The 15,094-nt window shown below is 39.1% G+C and overlaps 1 protein-coding gene across 1 annotated transcript in view; it reads left to right on the top strand.

Moving 5' to 3' along the window:
• Window positions 1–15,094, top strand: part of GRIP2 (glutamate receptor interacting protein 2) — a 276,423-nt gene that overhangs the window by 254,934 nt on the left and 6,395 nt on the right. Inside the window, exons 20-22 of the mRNA XM_070936883.1 lie at window positions 1,715–1,871; window positions 6,124–6,244; window positions 10,301–10,537. Coding sequence (XP_070792984.1) covers window positions 1,715–1,871; window positions 6,124–6,244; window positions 10,301–10,537 — 515 coding nt within the window. The remainder of the gene's footprint in view (window positions 1–1,714; window positions 1,872–6,123; window positions 6,245–10,300; window positions 10,538–15,094) is intronic.

Below are 15,094 nucleotides of genomic sequence, written 5' to 3' on the forward strand. Positions count from 1 at the left end.
TCACATTGTAGCAGAATGAGGGGCCTGTTAGCCATCTCAGCTGAAAATGCCATTTTCTGCCTCATCGTCATTTTGCATCCTTTTTTGTATGTGTATTTCCTCTACTTTCCTTCCCTGCTTTTTCATTATCCTCTTGAGTCTCTGGTCTCTCATTCATCCAAATTCAGGCATTTTTCTCCAGTTTTGCATTCCGATTCTGAGAAATTTTCCTTGAAACCTTTCTGGTAGTAATAAATCAATTCTTTAGCAATGATGAATCCTTAAATAAATCAGTTTGCTTAAATTTTGAAGAAATAGGAAATTGTCTGGTTGGCTAGCTAGTTATTTCTTCTTCTCCCACCACTTTCTGATCCTTTAGAACAATCCTGGATTGTTATCAAACTGAGGGATGGGCAGTATTTTAAAGTGGGCATGCTTCCTTCATTTATTGTCTTGACATTGGGTGATTATCATATGACCCCAGAAAAAGACACATCTTCTTTAAGGCAAGTATGATGTAGACCCGTCCCTCCCCCCCAAGTCCCAATAAGTATGTCTAGTGGTGAAAGGGTCAAATTCCCATCCTGTTATTAAGAGCTTTTAAGGTAATATAAGATTAACACATGTCAATAATAATAGTTGATACAGGAAATCTGTTGACTAGCAGAGCAGAATTTTTACAGTCAACTCATATCACTTTCCGATTATCTCTTTTATTCATTAAACATGAAACACAGTCAACTGATCATTTAAAAATGTGTTACAAATACCATTGACTGGTGCTAATGGTTGATACGGGTTGCTGTTGTGTCCTAGGTATCAACCAAGTATCTTCTTAAAATAGATGATGTTCCGAGTAGCGCACTTTTTTGCAGTTCCGCTGGTGTTATTGCAGGAAGCTGCAATTTCTTGATGTGTTTTGTAAAATTCTTGGACATGATACCAAGTGCCCCGATGACAATGGGTATCACCGTTACATGTTTCATCCATAGCCATGTGATTTTGATGGCCAGATCGTGATATTTCATGATTTTTTTCCAGTTCTTTTTCTTCGACTCTGGCATCTCCTGGTACAGCAATATCGATAAACTGTGCGCTTCGGCACTCAACAACCATGATATCTGGCATTTGGGTTCCAAATTATTATTATTATTATTATTATTATTATTATTATTATTATTATTATTATTATTTACTTTATTCATTAAACATGAAACTCAGTCAACTGAACATTCAAAAATACATCACAAATACCATTGACTGGTGCTAATGGTTGATACCGATTGCTGCCAGCATCCTAGGTATCAACTGAGTACCTTCTTAAGATGTACAATGTTCCAAGTAGCGCAGTTTTTTTGCAGTTCTGCTGGTGTTATTGCAGGAAGCATTATCATCATCATCATCATCATCATCATCATCATCATCACCATCACCATCATCATCATCATCATCTTCCTCTAGATGCTTTGCTAGAGAAAGTCCTGTGTGACTTGACTGGAACATTTCTTCATTTTCGCAGCTGTCCAGCATATTTAACATTTATTTAATAGACAAGAGGAGCTTTTTCTAGTGTTCAGGTCAATCCCACACTTCATTCCCAGTTTTGCTGACCAGAAGCAGTTCCATAAATGAAAACACACCAATGGATTTCTTATCCAGTATAATTTTCTCAGCAATAGCAATCAAATAATCTCCTTCCTCTTCTTGTCATCTTTTCCCTCTTCCCCAATTCCAGTGGGTACTTACTTGCCTCAGGCTGTCGGCATTGCGCTTCATCCCCATGAATGGAGATCCAGCAGGCAGAAAAGCAGCACCCCTCCTGGAGACACCAGGAAGAGCTACCCTTTTACACATGGCGGTTTCAATGAGGAAGACTGGGAGAAGCCGAGCAGGTATGTCTGGCTCTTTTGGGGAAGGACAGGGGAGAAATGAATGCATATTGTTATCTATTGCAAGAATCAAACATTCAGACATGCTTGTTTTAAGTGTAATTGAAATGATTCATTTCAATGGAATAGGCTTTCAATGAGCCTCTTCTACTCCAAACTCTAATTCTCACTGTCAGCACAAATGATTATTAAAGCATTTGAAAGTAGTGGCTTTGCTGAGTTAAAAGTTGATAGGAAACCTCAATAAAAAATTGTAATGTGTACATGGCAATTGTGTAGATGGATGAAGCATCCCTGTCTTAAACAAACATTCATATTTATGCTTTGCAATGCCCATGCATTTCAGGCTGCAGAGTTTTCAAAATGCATGAATTAAGTGAGAAGGAATTAACAATTTAGAATCCAGTAGTTCTCATGAAATAATGGAAATTTGCTTCCAAGGGAATGACTGCATTCTACTTTCAATATACTTGAAAGTATGCCCTTGAAGACATATGCTGTTAGGGGCACCGACAGATTTTTATTAATACAGTTGCACACCAACTGGATTGGCTTTTTTTCAAATGTACAATGCTGCGCAAAGACATTTCCCCCACAAAGGTGATGTCTAATTATCCTTGTGGGTAAAAAAGGTCAACAATTACTATAAGAAGATGAATAATATTTCCCAATAGGGCCACTATTGTTCATGCCAATCAGAATTTCATCACATTCTTACATTCATGGATTTCTATCAGTATGAATGTTTCTACCGCCACAAGATAATTATCAGCAGTCCAGTGAATTTATCTTTAAAGTGTTTGGATCTACTTCTAGTTCTCTGAAAATGAAATACATTATACAGAACTAAGCTTGTGTTTGTGTTTTGTAAACACAATGGAGATTGCAAGTAGAACAACAACAGAAGCATCCTCAGAATCCATTAGTTTTGGCAAAATGATGAAAGCAGCATTTTATCATGATGATGCAAGCTTCCCCCCACCCCTTATGTGTATGCAATATAATAATGCATGTCCAAAAGAGACAAATGCTGCTTTTGTCATTTTCCTCCCTCTTTCTTCACTCCAGTTTCTGTGGAATAAAATGCACTTGATGTTCTGAAGTCAACATTTAGCCTCCTTTCAATGTTCCAGTTTCCATTCTGGCGAATTGCTTGGATGATGATAGCCTTGTTATTCAGTGTTCTACATCTGATCTTGGAGCATCAAGATTTTAATGGCCAGCTGCAAGGGTGTCTGCCAGGTATGGTTGAAAAAGTCAAGATGGCAGCCACAACAATGGGATTAAAGCTCCACCTGGGTTTTTTTTTTTTTTTTTTTGTATGTAAGTGTTATACTGAAAAAAAGGGTGGTGCATTGCTCACATTATCATGGCCTCCATCTTAGCTTTTCTAACCACGTCTTGTGATGTCCTTGGCCCAATGTGAAAATTATTCAGATTGCATGGTTATATGTCTAAAATTATCTATTGATTTCCTGCTTGTTTATTTATGTAAGGAAAATGTAACACACTTAGAACCACACGTGCAAAGCAATGTCCCCGTACTGAAAGCTAATTTCCAGTCATCCTTGTCGATTGAAGTGTTCCCTATTTACAACAGCAGAGACAGTTATAGAATTGAGTTTAAACTGTTACCCGGTTTTATTTTTGTCCAGTTTTCTTGGTTCAATTGCTTGAAGCTGCCAAGGAGACGGAATTGGTTTTGTTTGATATCTCAGGGATACTCTATTTAAGAATGGTCTTCAGCCAAAGGGCCTCAAATTGTTTGGATCACAAATCTTTGAGGTGGAATTCTGAAATGCCAACATAGTCGATGGACATGAAGACAAAGGCAGTCTGAGATAAAAGAACTCCATAACAAAGGATTGGAGGGTGGTGGGAGAAAGAGATTGAAATAAGCCGTTAGAAGAACAACAAAAAGCAATGGCATAATTTTTTATAAAAAAAGGTCTCAGTTCAACATTCTGTCTATTTCTGTCACAGTTTTTTGTAGTGTGAAACCATTAAAACAATAATCATTCCCTTGGCATGGATTTCCAAAATCATTTCATGACTTTAGTTCATTTGTAATTCCTGTTTTCCCTTTCAAAACGAAGAAGTGACACTTCAATCTGACGTGGGGCTTCTTGGAGGAAGAATGCCAGGGCTTGCTGTCTGGTTCTCTGACTTAGAAAACTGACTAAAGCAAAGATTGTTGTTTTTCTGAATCAAAGATCCTTGCTTTTCCTGGCACTGAAGCCCAGTTCATCTCATGTTAGGGTTGCAGAAAAGATTCTGCTTTCTTTGGCACAATTCCCCCTAAATGTAAGGCCTTCTTCTTCTTCTTTCTTTCTTTCTACTTCAGAGGAAATGGCGGCCCCTTATCTCTTAGAAAGAAGAGAGTAAAACATAAAACGTTACAATACAATTTGGGGACAGCTAGAACTTCTTTCTTTCACAAAGAAAGGACTCTGCCACTTAATTTTCAAGCCCTCAAGATTTAAATCTAGTCCTGTTTTTTGCCCTGTTCCACCTGTAAATTTTGGTATATTGCAGTGTAACTGAATCTGAGGAGAATTCCTGTAGCTCTTTTATATATTGGGAGGAGCTTTATCCCCAGCAGAACAGAGTATCTTAAGACACTTCTTAGCCTAATCATGGGGCTGTTTCCCCGTGATAGTTCTTAGCCCTTCTTGGTTATTCTATACCCTAATATCCTAGTTGGGTTGGTTGGTTAGTTAGTTAGTTAGTTAGTTAGTTAGTTAGTTAGTTAGTTAGTATTTATTTATTTATTTACTGTGTTTCCCTGAAAATAAGACCCTGTCTTATATTTTTTTGAACCCTGAAATAAGCACTTGGCTTTATTGCCATGCACTCAAAAGCCCAATTGGGCTTATTATCAGGGGATGTCTTATTTTGGGGAAAACAGGGTATTTGTTTGTTTGTTTGTTTAGCCGCCTCCAACCTGGTGCCGACTGGTTTTGTTAACTACAACTCCCAGAATTCCCCAATCAGCCATTGAGCATGATGCTAGGAGTTCTGGGAGCTTCAGCCCAAACACCTGTGAGAATGTACATGGGAAAGTTACATCAGATGATTGGACTGGTGATTGCCGATTTACCCATCTTTTTTTTTTTAAGAGGGGTGGATAACAATAAACACAACTCTTTCTGCGCTACCAGAATATACTTCTCACCATAGTTTTGAGTTGTAAACTGTTGGAAATAAAAATATTGAACAATGAACATAAGAACTGAAACCTACGTGGTTTTTACATACAGGCCCTGCTCAGTCTTCTGTATGAAACCATGCTAATTACAGGTAGTCCTTGACTTACAGCAGTTCATTTAGTGACATTTGAAGTTTCAATGGCATTGAAAAAAAGCTTTTCACATTTATGACCATTGCACCATCCCCATGGTCACGTGATCAAAAGTCAAACATTTGGCAATTGGCTCATATTTATGACGGTTGCAGTGTCCCGGGGTCATGTGATCCTTTTTGGCAATCTTCTGAAAAGCAAAGTCAATGGGGAAACCAGATTCACTTAATAACAATTGTAAATGTAAACAATCCTGTTACTACCTAAATAACTTCAGTGATTCAGTGTGGCAAAAAAAGGTCATGGGGCAAGGTTCACTTAACAACTGTCTCACTTAGCAACAAAAATTTTGGGTTCAACTGTGGACATAAGTTGAGGACTACCTGTATTTAATTGCTTGCCTAATCTAGAGAAAATCATTTTTATATACATCTTTTTTACATAATATGCTCCCCTAGAGACCTGATGTATTTACCATTTTCTCACCATGTCCGTTACCCTCTGTGTTTTTCTCTCTCTTCTCAGGTGTTCTGTGTCTCAGATCTGAATTCTGTCCCATCCGCCTTTGTACTAACAGTCTCTGAGGCTCCTGGTTTACCCATCATGCATCTTTTTTTTTTCTTTTACTTCTCTATTTCACCAAAAAAAAAAACCACCACACGTCTTCCTAAACCTACAATCTTCCTACAGGCACTTCTTAACTTTCCCTCTTGAACTTGACATTGCTACTCCAGTTTAATTCTTCCTTTTGAAGGACTTTTGCCCCGTTAGTGAAAGTGCATGGAGGTTCTGTATTTGGACTCTTTCTTGCCTGAAAAATTCATGTTGTTTGCTTTTGTATATGAAGACTCTGCCAAGTCTCTGCTTTTACTGGCGAGCCACTTGCTGTAGCCTTGAAGCTTCCATCCTGCTCCAGAAGAGTGCTGACAATCTTTGGTTCCTACGTTACAACAGATATCCCACCCGCCAAAATGGCCTTGAGATGCCACATGAGGATAATTTTTGGCGCGTTTTTGGAGAAGCTTTGGAGGACTTGGAAACGTGCGGCCAATCGGAACTTTTGAGGGAGATTGAGGTAATGAATCTTCGAAAGTGGGCATGCCTAGCACTGCTATCCCTGCTGTGCTTTTCCCCTTTGTGCTTGTGAGCGTGTCTCAACCTGTGGTGTAGAGAGCAGAGAGCAAAGGCAGGGCCAACAATTTGTACTACCTTTACAGGTACAGTAGTCCTCGATTTACAACAGTTCATGTAAGGCCCATTCAAAATTACGGCACTGGAAAAAAAAGCGACTTTCACTTACGGCCATTGCAGCATACCCATGGTCATGTGCAGTGGTGGGATTCAAGTAATTTAACAATCAGTTCTCTGCCCCAATTATTTCTTCCAACAACCAGTTTGCCAAAATGCTCAGAAAGTTAACAACTGGTTCTCCCAAAGTGGTGCGAACTGGCTGAATCCCACCACTGGTCATGTGATCAGATGCTTAGCAATTGATTCAGATTTATGATGGTTGCAGTATCCTGGGGTTGTGTGATCACCTTCTGTGACCTTCTGATAAGCAAGCTCAGTGGGGAAGCCCAATTCACTTAACAACCATGCTACTAACTTAACAACCGCAGTGATTGACTTGACAACTATTGCAAGCAAGGTTGAAAAATGGGGTTAAATTCACTTAACGACTATCTCAGGAACAGAACTTTTGGGCTCAATTCTGGTCATATGTCGAGGATTACCTGTACTCTGTTTAGTGGCTCAAGCAGTTTTGTGTTTCCATTCAAAGTAAGGTCTCAAGTAATTTACAGGGTACAGTTAGTTTCTGAGAGTAAAATAGTCCTTCTCACACTTTCTGCTTAAGTGGACCACTAAATGGATGTTCAGAAAAGGCAGGGACCAGCCAATAAAACCAACATTCCTTCCCAATGTTTTTTGGCTTGAAAAACATGGGACTTGTTTGGAACGTGGGACCTTTTTAAGCAAATGAAATAATGGTTATGGGTGCCTTGTGGCTGTCTTTGGGTACATCTTCCTATCCCTCTATTTTTAAGGGTTTTCTTAAACTAAATTTTGTAAAACACAAAAAACAAAATCCTCCCTCCAAGTATTGATTTGCTCATTGATTTACTTTATGCACCACTTACCATATAACGATTGGGGCCAAATGCCCTCCAGCTCAACGAAACTGCAGTTTGGGATCTGCATCATTGCATTTCCTACTTATACATTTGTGTTGCTTGTGTGAGATCACAGTTATATTTAACTCAAGGTGGACTTAACATTTGTAACAGCTCTGAAGATTTATCCGTATTGTCAGTTTCCCGTATTTTAGTACTCACATTGCTATATTTATTATCACTTGAACACTTCAGTGAACTGGTTTTCAAATGAATCCCTCTTTGCAAATGACTAACTACAGTCCAGCATGATAAGTAACAGAAACAAAGAACCTTAGAAACATTTAAAAAAAAAAATGCTGTGTGTAAACTAGAAACAGCAGACACCAGCACTAATCCATCCTGTTGTAAAAAGCAGGCAGGTTGGCAATATTGCAATTTTCTACCCTTCCTGTTAATGTTACCATCTCTAGGACTCCATGTAGGACTAAGAAAAAGGCCCCATAGAGTGTCAGCCAGCAGTTTATGGGTTCCACAGAGAAAAATCTCTTAATGGAAATTGTGAAGGGTTTGCCCTACAGATTCTCATGGCATCAAAGGAGCTGACAATAGCAAGAGAATTCCAGGAGACTGTGCTAAGCCTTCTTTCTTTCCACATCAAGATACAGGGGCAGTTGCACCTAGGGACCAATGCCATAAAGTTTAGGGGGCAACAGTGTGATGATCCAGGGCACGGCACAGATTTAACACAAACAGCTGGTAGTTCAAACCGCCCCTTTATTGCTCCAAAGCCCCCCAAATGCTCCCATGTTTCTGGTAAGTCCCAGAGCAGAGTGAGAACAAATCCCCACACAAACCTCAAGCAGCCTCTGGCTGCAATTAGTCCAGCTCAGTGCTGTCTGCATCAAGGCTGCACGGCAATAAATCCCAAATGTATTTGGCAAAACAAGAGCCAAGCAAGGAGTTCAGGGAGCAAAAGATTCAGATAATTAGTCCAGAACACCAACAAAGAATGCAAAGACTCTTGGCAAGTTCAAATGTCGGCACACAACACTTCAGGAACTCAGTGTTTGTTCCCGACAAATGCCCCTCCCCATGGCATCTCCTTAAGTCTCATTCCTCAGGTGTGCCTGGTGAAGCTGGTGGGGCACTCTCCTTGTGCGTGGCCTGCTCCATCTGTACTGATCATGTCTTCTCTGCACTCTCCAAGCCTTTGCATTAGGAGGAGGTGGTTCTTGCTCTTCGTCTGAGCTCTTTCTCTCCTCCCTGCCTTCAGGCCTTACTAATTCCGAACAGCCTTGCCTGGACTGACTCTGCCCTTTCCCAGTTTCCTCCAAGGCCAATGGAGCTGCCCTCTTACTCACTGTCAGTTCTTGTTCCAGTTCATCTTTCACCGCAGATTCAGACTCCGAAGGGGGCATGACAAACAGTTAGATACGAGATGCAAGAAATAAGCAACAAAAATATTTGATTTAATTCTGCAGTTTTAATAATCAATCCCCACTCAGACTATACAGTAAACATACATACCATCCCATAACCAGGCTGCCAGGCTTTGCTGTGGAATCAAGGAAGATGGTATGCAGCAGGTAGACAACCCGGATCAGAAGTCTTCTAGTGAAGTCCTTGACTCCATTCTCTCTGCTGTTACTTCCTTCAGCATTTCATACACTGTTCGTGAGCATTGTCTCTTGAGTGCATGCTTCCTTTTTCAGTTGAATTTGCTGTTCAGTTATTTTCAGACACGTACTCATCTAAACCACTTCCTATTACTTGTTGACCTTAGAATAACTGGTTTTCTGTTATTGCTAAGCAGTTCTTGTCTACCTCATAGTGACATAGAGTTCGCTATGACTTTCCTTTGATTCTTTCCTTAGGCTTTTTATAATAATAATAATAATAATAATAATAATAATAATAATAATAATAATAATAATAATAATAATAATAATCAGCAGCAGCAGCAGCAGCAGCGAATGTGGGAAGAAGACAAGATTTAGGCAACAAGTGGACTGCTGGCCAGCTGACTGGAGCTGATTACAGGGAAAGCTACAGACCAGACCAACAGGTGGACTCACCAGTGGTCCACAGACCACAGATCAAGGGCCACAGATATAAAGAAAGCAACAACCTGTCAGATAGGTTGTAGAATATAGACTATGTTCCCCAAAATTCAGAATAACCTTTTATAAGGTTGGTAGTCAAGCTGCTTGACATGCCTTTCATAACATTGCTCAGGCAAAATCTGAATTTGCTATCCTTTTTCAACTTGAAAGATGATTCATGACTTGTTTGGAACAATCAAATTCCTTTTAAACCCAAGGACAGCTACTCTGCACACAGGGCAACATGACTTGGAACATTGCAACAACGCTGTGTGTCTTCAAATAGTCTGCTGGCTGTGCGTCCCAATGGACATTTCTCATAGCCACAGAAGCCTGTGGATACAGTACATGACAAAGCTTAGACAGAAATTGCCATTCAGTAGCAAACACATCTGAAGCATAATTGATCATTGTGACATACAATGTCTCAGAATATCTTGGTTTGCCAGTGTATTCTTGCCTCTCTTTTGAAGGAGAGAATGCTAGGTTTATGTAACAGTTGGGAAAATGTGAGATTACCTTAGCAGAGCTCTGGGTATTTGTTGGAAAAAATCAGAATTTAACATCTGCAGTGCTGAAGGTTTTCATTTTCATATCAACATGAAATTCAGAAGACTCCCTTTTTTCTTGCAATACCAATAAAGGAGAATATGTGTAGCTCAGAGTTGAAATAAGGGGTCCTTGGTGCTCTCTGAGCTTGCTTGTTTTCTTGGCAGATGTTTCATTATCCTAAGTAGGTAACATCATCAGTGCTAGTAAGGAGTGCTGTTTGCTGTCAGTTTATATTCTGGTGTCTTGTCTGGGTGGGTGGGTGGGGACAGTCTTAGAGATTCTTTGATTGGGCTGTTTACTGTTTTTCTTGCAATGGCTGTTCCCATTCTAGTGTTTTTCTTTGTTTGTTTTTGTCTCCTATAGGCATCCATCATGGCTGGCAGTGTACATAATCTGAGCCTTGATGGGGGCAAATTGCCCAGGAACTCTGTGAACCAGTCAGGACTGAGCCCAGCAAGGAAAAGCAACCCCAAGAGCTCAGGTGAAGGGCAGGACAACAACAATGTGACCCCTACTAAGAATGACAAGAATTTGGAGATAAAGACAATAAAGGATGAGATTGAGGAAATCATGTCTCCGACTCCTCTTGAGCTGCATAAGGTGTGTGTGCTTGTATACGTGCATGCTGAATAACGGTTTCATAGCAGGGGTGGGTTCTACTTACCTTTACTACCGGCTCGCAACGGGGTCACGCACGCGCATGTGCAGAAGCTTCCGTAGGAGTCGGTGGGCGGAGCCTCCCACCGGTTTTACTACTGGTTCTATAGAACCGGTGTAAACCAGGGGCAACCCACCACTGTTTTATAATGAGTTTGGCATCTGTGGGATAATCTCTCGTAACTCTTGTATTTTATTTTACTTTAAAAAAAAAAACACTTAAAGAAAATACAGTGGTTGCTTCACTGACTGCTTCACTGTGTTTGAGCACCAAATAGTAGGAAGTGAAGCATTCCATTGAACCCAGAGCATCAAGTGTCCTCCTGTGAGGATTCAGCCTCTCCTCTCAATTCCTTAGAACAATGCTGACTTAGATTAACAAAGTTGGAAGGGGCCTTATAGGTCATCTAGTCCAACCTCCCCCCCCCCGACTCAAGCAGGAGACCCTACACCATTTCTGACAGACTTAGATAACAGCTCAAGTGGTTAAGGTTAGTCTCTCCATCTCCAGAGAAGCTGTGTAAAATCATAAAAACTGACCAAGTATAAGACAGTCTCCAGTGACAAGAGAAGCAGCTTTTATGTGCCACTAGTATCAAAAGAATGGAGTTCCCCACATGCCTGGCATAAGAATGTCTAAATGTCTATGGAGGTTCTCAATCATCCAGGTCATGATTGTCCCAAAGGTCCTTTTTCAAAAGGCCTTTGTTTTTCCTTGAAGATGTTTTGCTTCTCATCCAAAAAGCTTCTTCCGTTCCTCTCTCAGATAGAGTGCTAATGACCATAAGACTGCAAGGAATATAAATCTTTCCATTCTCCACCATTCAGTCAGAACTGAAGAAGCTTCTTGGGTGAGAAGCGAGACTTCTTTAAGGAAGAACAAAGGAAGAACAAAGTCCAGTTGCCTTTTGAAAAAGCAAAGGATTGAAACAAGAGAATGTCTGCTATGTTTTTCATAACTGTCCAAATATCATTTTATTGCTGGCAGCCAGAGACTGGGGGAGGATTCCTCTACTGGACCCACAATGATGTTTTCCTTTTCTGGTGTTTATCATTCTGAAAAACTGAGGGCTCAAAATACAAATTCTGTGGTTATCATAGATATCTAATGACATGTAAACCATTAACCTCTTGCATGGGAATATTTACTCTGGCGCCAGCCTTTCCCACAAGACTTTTGGTTACTGGAAATACTTCAACATTTAGTTAAAAAGCAAGGACTCTATTTACATAATCAAGGGTTCATTTGAGAGCAAGCTGAGGCAACCTGTTTTAAACTGGATAACATTCCCTTTATTTGCTTTTTTGTCTTACTTCTCAAAACTAAAACTAACTACACTCTGTATAACAAGCAAATTTGTGGTATTTTATTATTATGGACAGTTATTAGAAAACAATCCTAATTCCCCCATCTTTGCTTTTATTTTATTACTTCAGTGAATTTGTCTCTGTGGGCCTTCCAAGATGTGAAATCTGCCTTATACCACTTTTACAGACCTCTTTAGTTCTCCAGTTGTTTTTCTGAGGGGTAATAACCCAGCAGGAGTCATGATATTGTATTAAGAAATTAAGAAATTCAATAAAATATGGGTGGTTTTATTTACAATAAATGTGGAAACTAATCCTGGCATTTTGTTTAGGATTATCAAGTTAAAAGTATCCAGTTAGGTCTTTGAGTCAAAGCTCCTTGCTCAACTCAAAGCATCCACAACAAGAGGCTGACCAACCTCCACTTATAAATATTAAGTGAATAGGAGGCCACTGGGTGTTTAATTCTACCATCACATTGTTACTACTTTTACCTCTAATATTCTGTTAGATATTATCTTCCTATAGCTTGGATCTATTATCCAAGTCTTAATTTTGGTGTGTCCTTCTTTCAGATATTTAAATACTATCATATTCCTCCTAATTGGATAAACATTCCCCAATTCCTTCACTCTTTCTTCAAAAAAGTTATTCTTAGCCCTCTGATTATCTTCATTGCCTTTCTATAAACTATAAGTTTCTCTGAATCCTTCTTAAATGCTGGGCCCAGGAGAAGACATTGTTGGAGGTGACATTGGACTAAAGGAAGAAAAAGTGGAGCAATTCTCACAATTTGAAAATTGAACTTCTGTAACGTTTAAAATTGAATTTCTCTTTTTGTCAGCCACATCACACTGCTACTATTTATTCCATTTTCAATCAACCATTATTCCAGTATTTTATTAATGTCTTGTTATCAAGCTAGATATTCTCCATCCTGTTACCTATGCATTTGATTTCTCTTTAGAGTAATGAATGCTGCATTTTTTCTCTAATTTCATTCTGTTAGTTTTAGCCTCTTCTCTAGCATCAAGTTTGCTCTTGTGCTTTTTCCTATCTTCTAAGATATTAGCTATCCTACCAATTTGGTGTCATTTGGTAATTTGATAACAAGCATTCCTTAAGCATCCCCTCTGTCTCTTCAACAATCCATTCAGAAAAAATGAAATTAAATACAATAAAATAAAATACATATTCACACCCACTTACCTCCCTGCATAGTACAAGGCCTAGGAATGAATCTCATTTGACATCAATTTGATGAGGAACACTTAATGAATTTTTGAGTCAAGTGTCAAAAGTTAATCTCCGTATACTTAAAAGCCAACTGTCCAGTCCACCTAACCCACACTTAGCTAGTTTGCTAATAAAAATGTAATGGATTACTTTTTCAAATTGTCTGCAAAAACTGCTACATAGAAGTACATCTACATCACTTCCTCAATCTATTTAGAAAGGTAATTGATGAAAAAAAATATATATGGTATAGCAATATTTGCTGTTGACAAATTTGTGTTGACTTTTGTTAATTGCTTTTAATTTAATATATGGATAGGCTCTAAGAAATTAACTAATTTATTACCTGAATGTTTAATCCAATAGCTTGGAAGCAGGTCTTGAATTCTTTCTGTTGCTATCCAAACCTCTGACTTCTAAAGGAATTCTTGCCTCTGCCTTCCTGAAATTAATTTTAGTTGAAGTCTTTTGGAATATACACCTGATTCAACAGAAACACGGCTATTCACTAAATGGAAAAATTGCAACTTTAAGGCTGTAATATTTAGGGCCCCTATTAGCATTCCTGATTGCAATATAGATATATGCTGTTTTAATTAATAATATGAATTCTACATTTTTGTACTAAATGCCTTTGTGGAGAAAATAAAATCCTAACTCTTTTGAACAACTTTATTATTTTTCCTTAAAAAAAAAAAAGCACTTTACATAGTAGATAGTTATATTTTTATTCTCTGCCCTGAGAGTTCCTTCAACCAGGCAGTTTTCAAAATATATGTCCCTTGTTCAGCAAGATGGTTTCATTTCTTCCACCAAGCTTAGTGCCTTATAAGTGTCAGAGTTCCAAGTAACACCCCCAACGAAAGAAGACTCCAAGGCCAGACGTTCCTCAAAGTTCCATTTTATTAGAGATGTCATATTGGCACATCTGGGAAAACCTGAATCTTGAAAGCTTCCAAGTTTTTCCCACCCAAAAGAAGTCCAAGTCCCTGCCTCAGCACCCCTATGTCCATCACATGGTCCAATCAATGCACCGCCCCAACTGGAGATGTCTCCCAGTCACACCACTCCAGGGGCAGGGCAGAATGTCCTTGACTCTCAGAGAAAAGAATATTGTTATGGCTAGATATCTCTCCAACTCCATACAATTCCTCCTCCCAGTTTCCCACAGCATTAAATGTGGCAGCCCTGAAGATCCAAAGTAAAAGATGGTTTCCAGGACTGACAATAAGAGGGTTGGAAGGAAAGAAGAGGCAGATAAGGAAACTTTAATGGCCTCAGCTGGCCATCAAATACCTGCTCTGTAATAACCTTTTTCCACTCTTTTCATAGATAATTTGCAGTATGTTGGCTAAAACCCAAGTGATTTCACCCAGTGAGTATTGATCATTAATTTGTCCAACTCTGGCATTCCAATCCAAAAAAACTCTGCATCCCTGTTACAAAAGACCATTCACCCTAGCTCAACATATACTCAGGTTTTGAAAACAGTAGCATGTTTTAACCTTACTTCCTTCTCTCATTCTGTTTCCCTAATTAGAAATCTCTCTCCTTTCTTGCCTTCTTTTTAATCCCACCTAAGCCTTTCCTCATCTCCAGTGAGCACCATAGAGTTACCCAAATACTTCGCATAACTAATAACTCTCTTTTGGTTGTATCTAAATTTCTGATTGCTTCTTTACCTTTTTCATAGCCAAATTCTCTTTTTAGCTTTAGGATGAATTGTTTTTGGGTTAAAATTCCCGATATGTATCATTTGGGGGTACATTGTGGGCAGGAAGAAGGGGATCGTATAAAGAGGACAGGCCATTCCAATGAACAGAAAAAGATCATTTGACAGTATCTTATCAAAGTTCCTTCCTCATTTTTCTTGAACACGGCATAGCTAATGATACCAATTTTGACACCAAAGGATTGTCCACTTTTCAGTTTTTAAGGAACAAAGAACACTTTTGG

Source organism: Pituophis catenifer, unplaced genomic scaffold (genome assembly GCF_029215685.1).
Source record: "Pituophis catenifer annectens isolate HBS135680 unplaced genomic scaffold, rPitCat1.0.hap2 SCAF_2, whole genome shotgun sequence".
In the NCBI taxonomy this organism is placed as follows: domain Eukaryota; kingdom Metazoa; phylum Chordata; class Lepidosauria; order Squamata; family Colubridae; genus Pituophis; species Pituophis catenifer.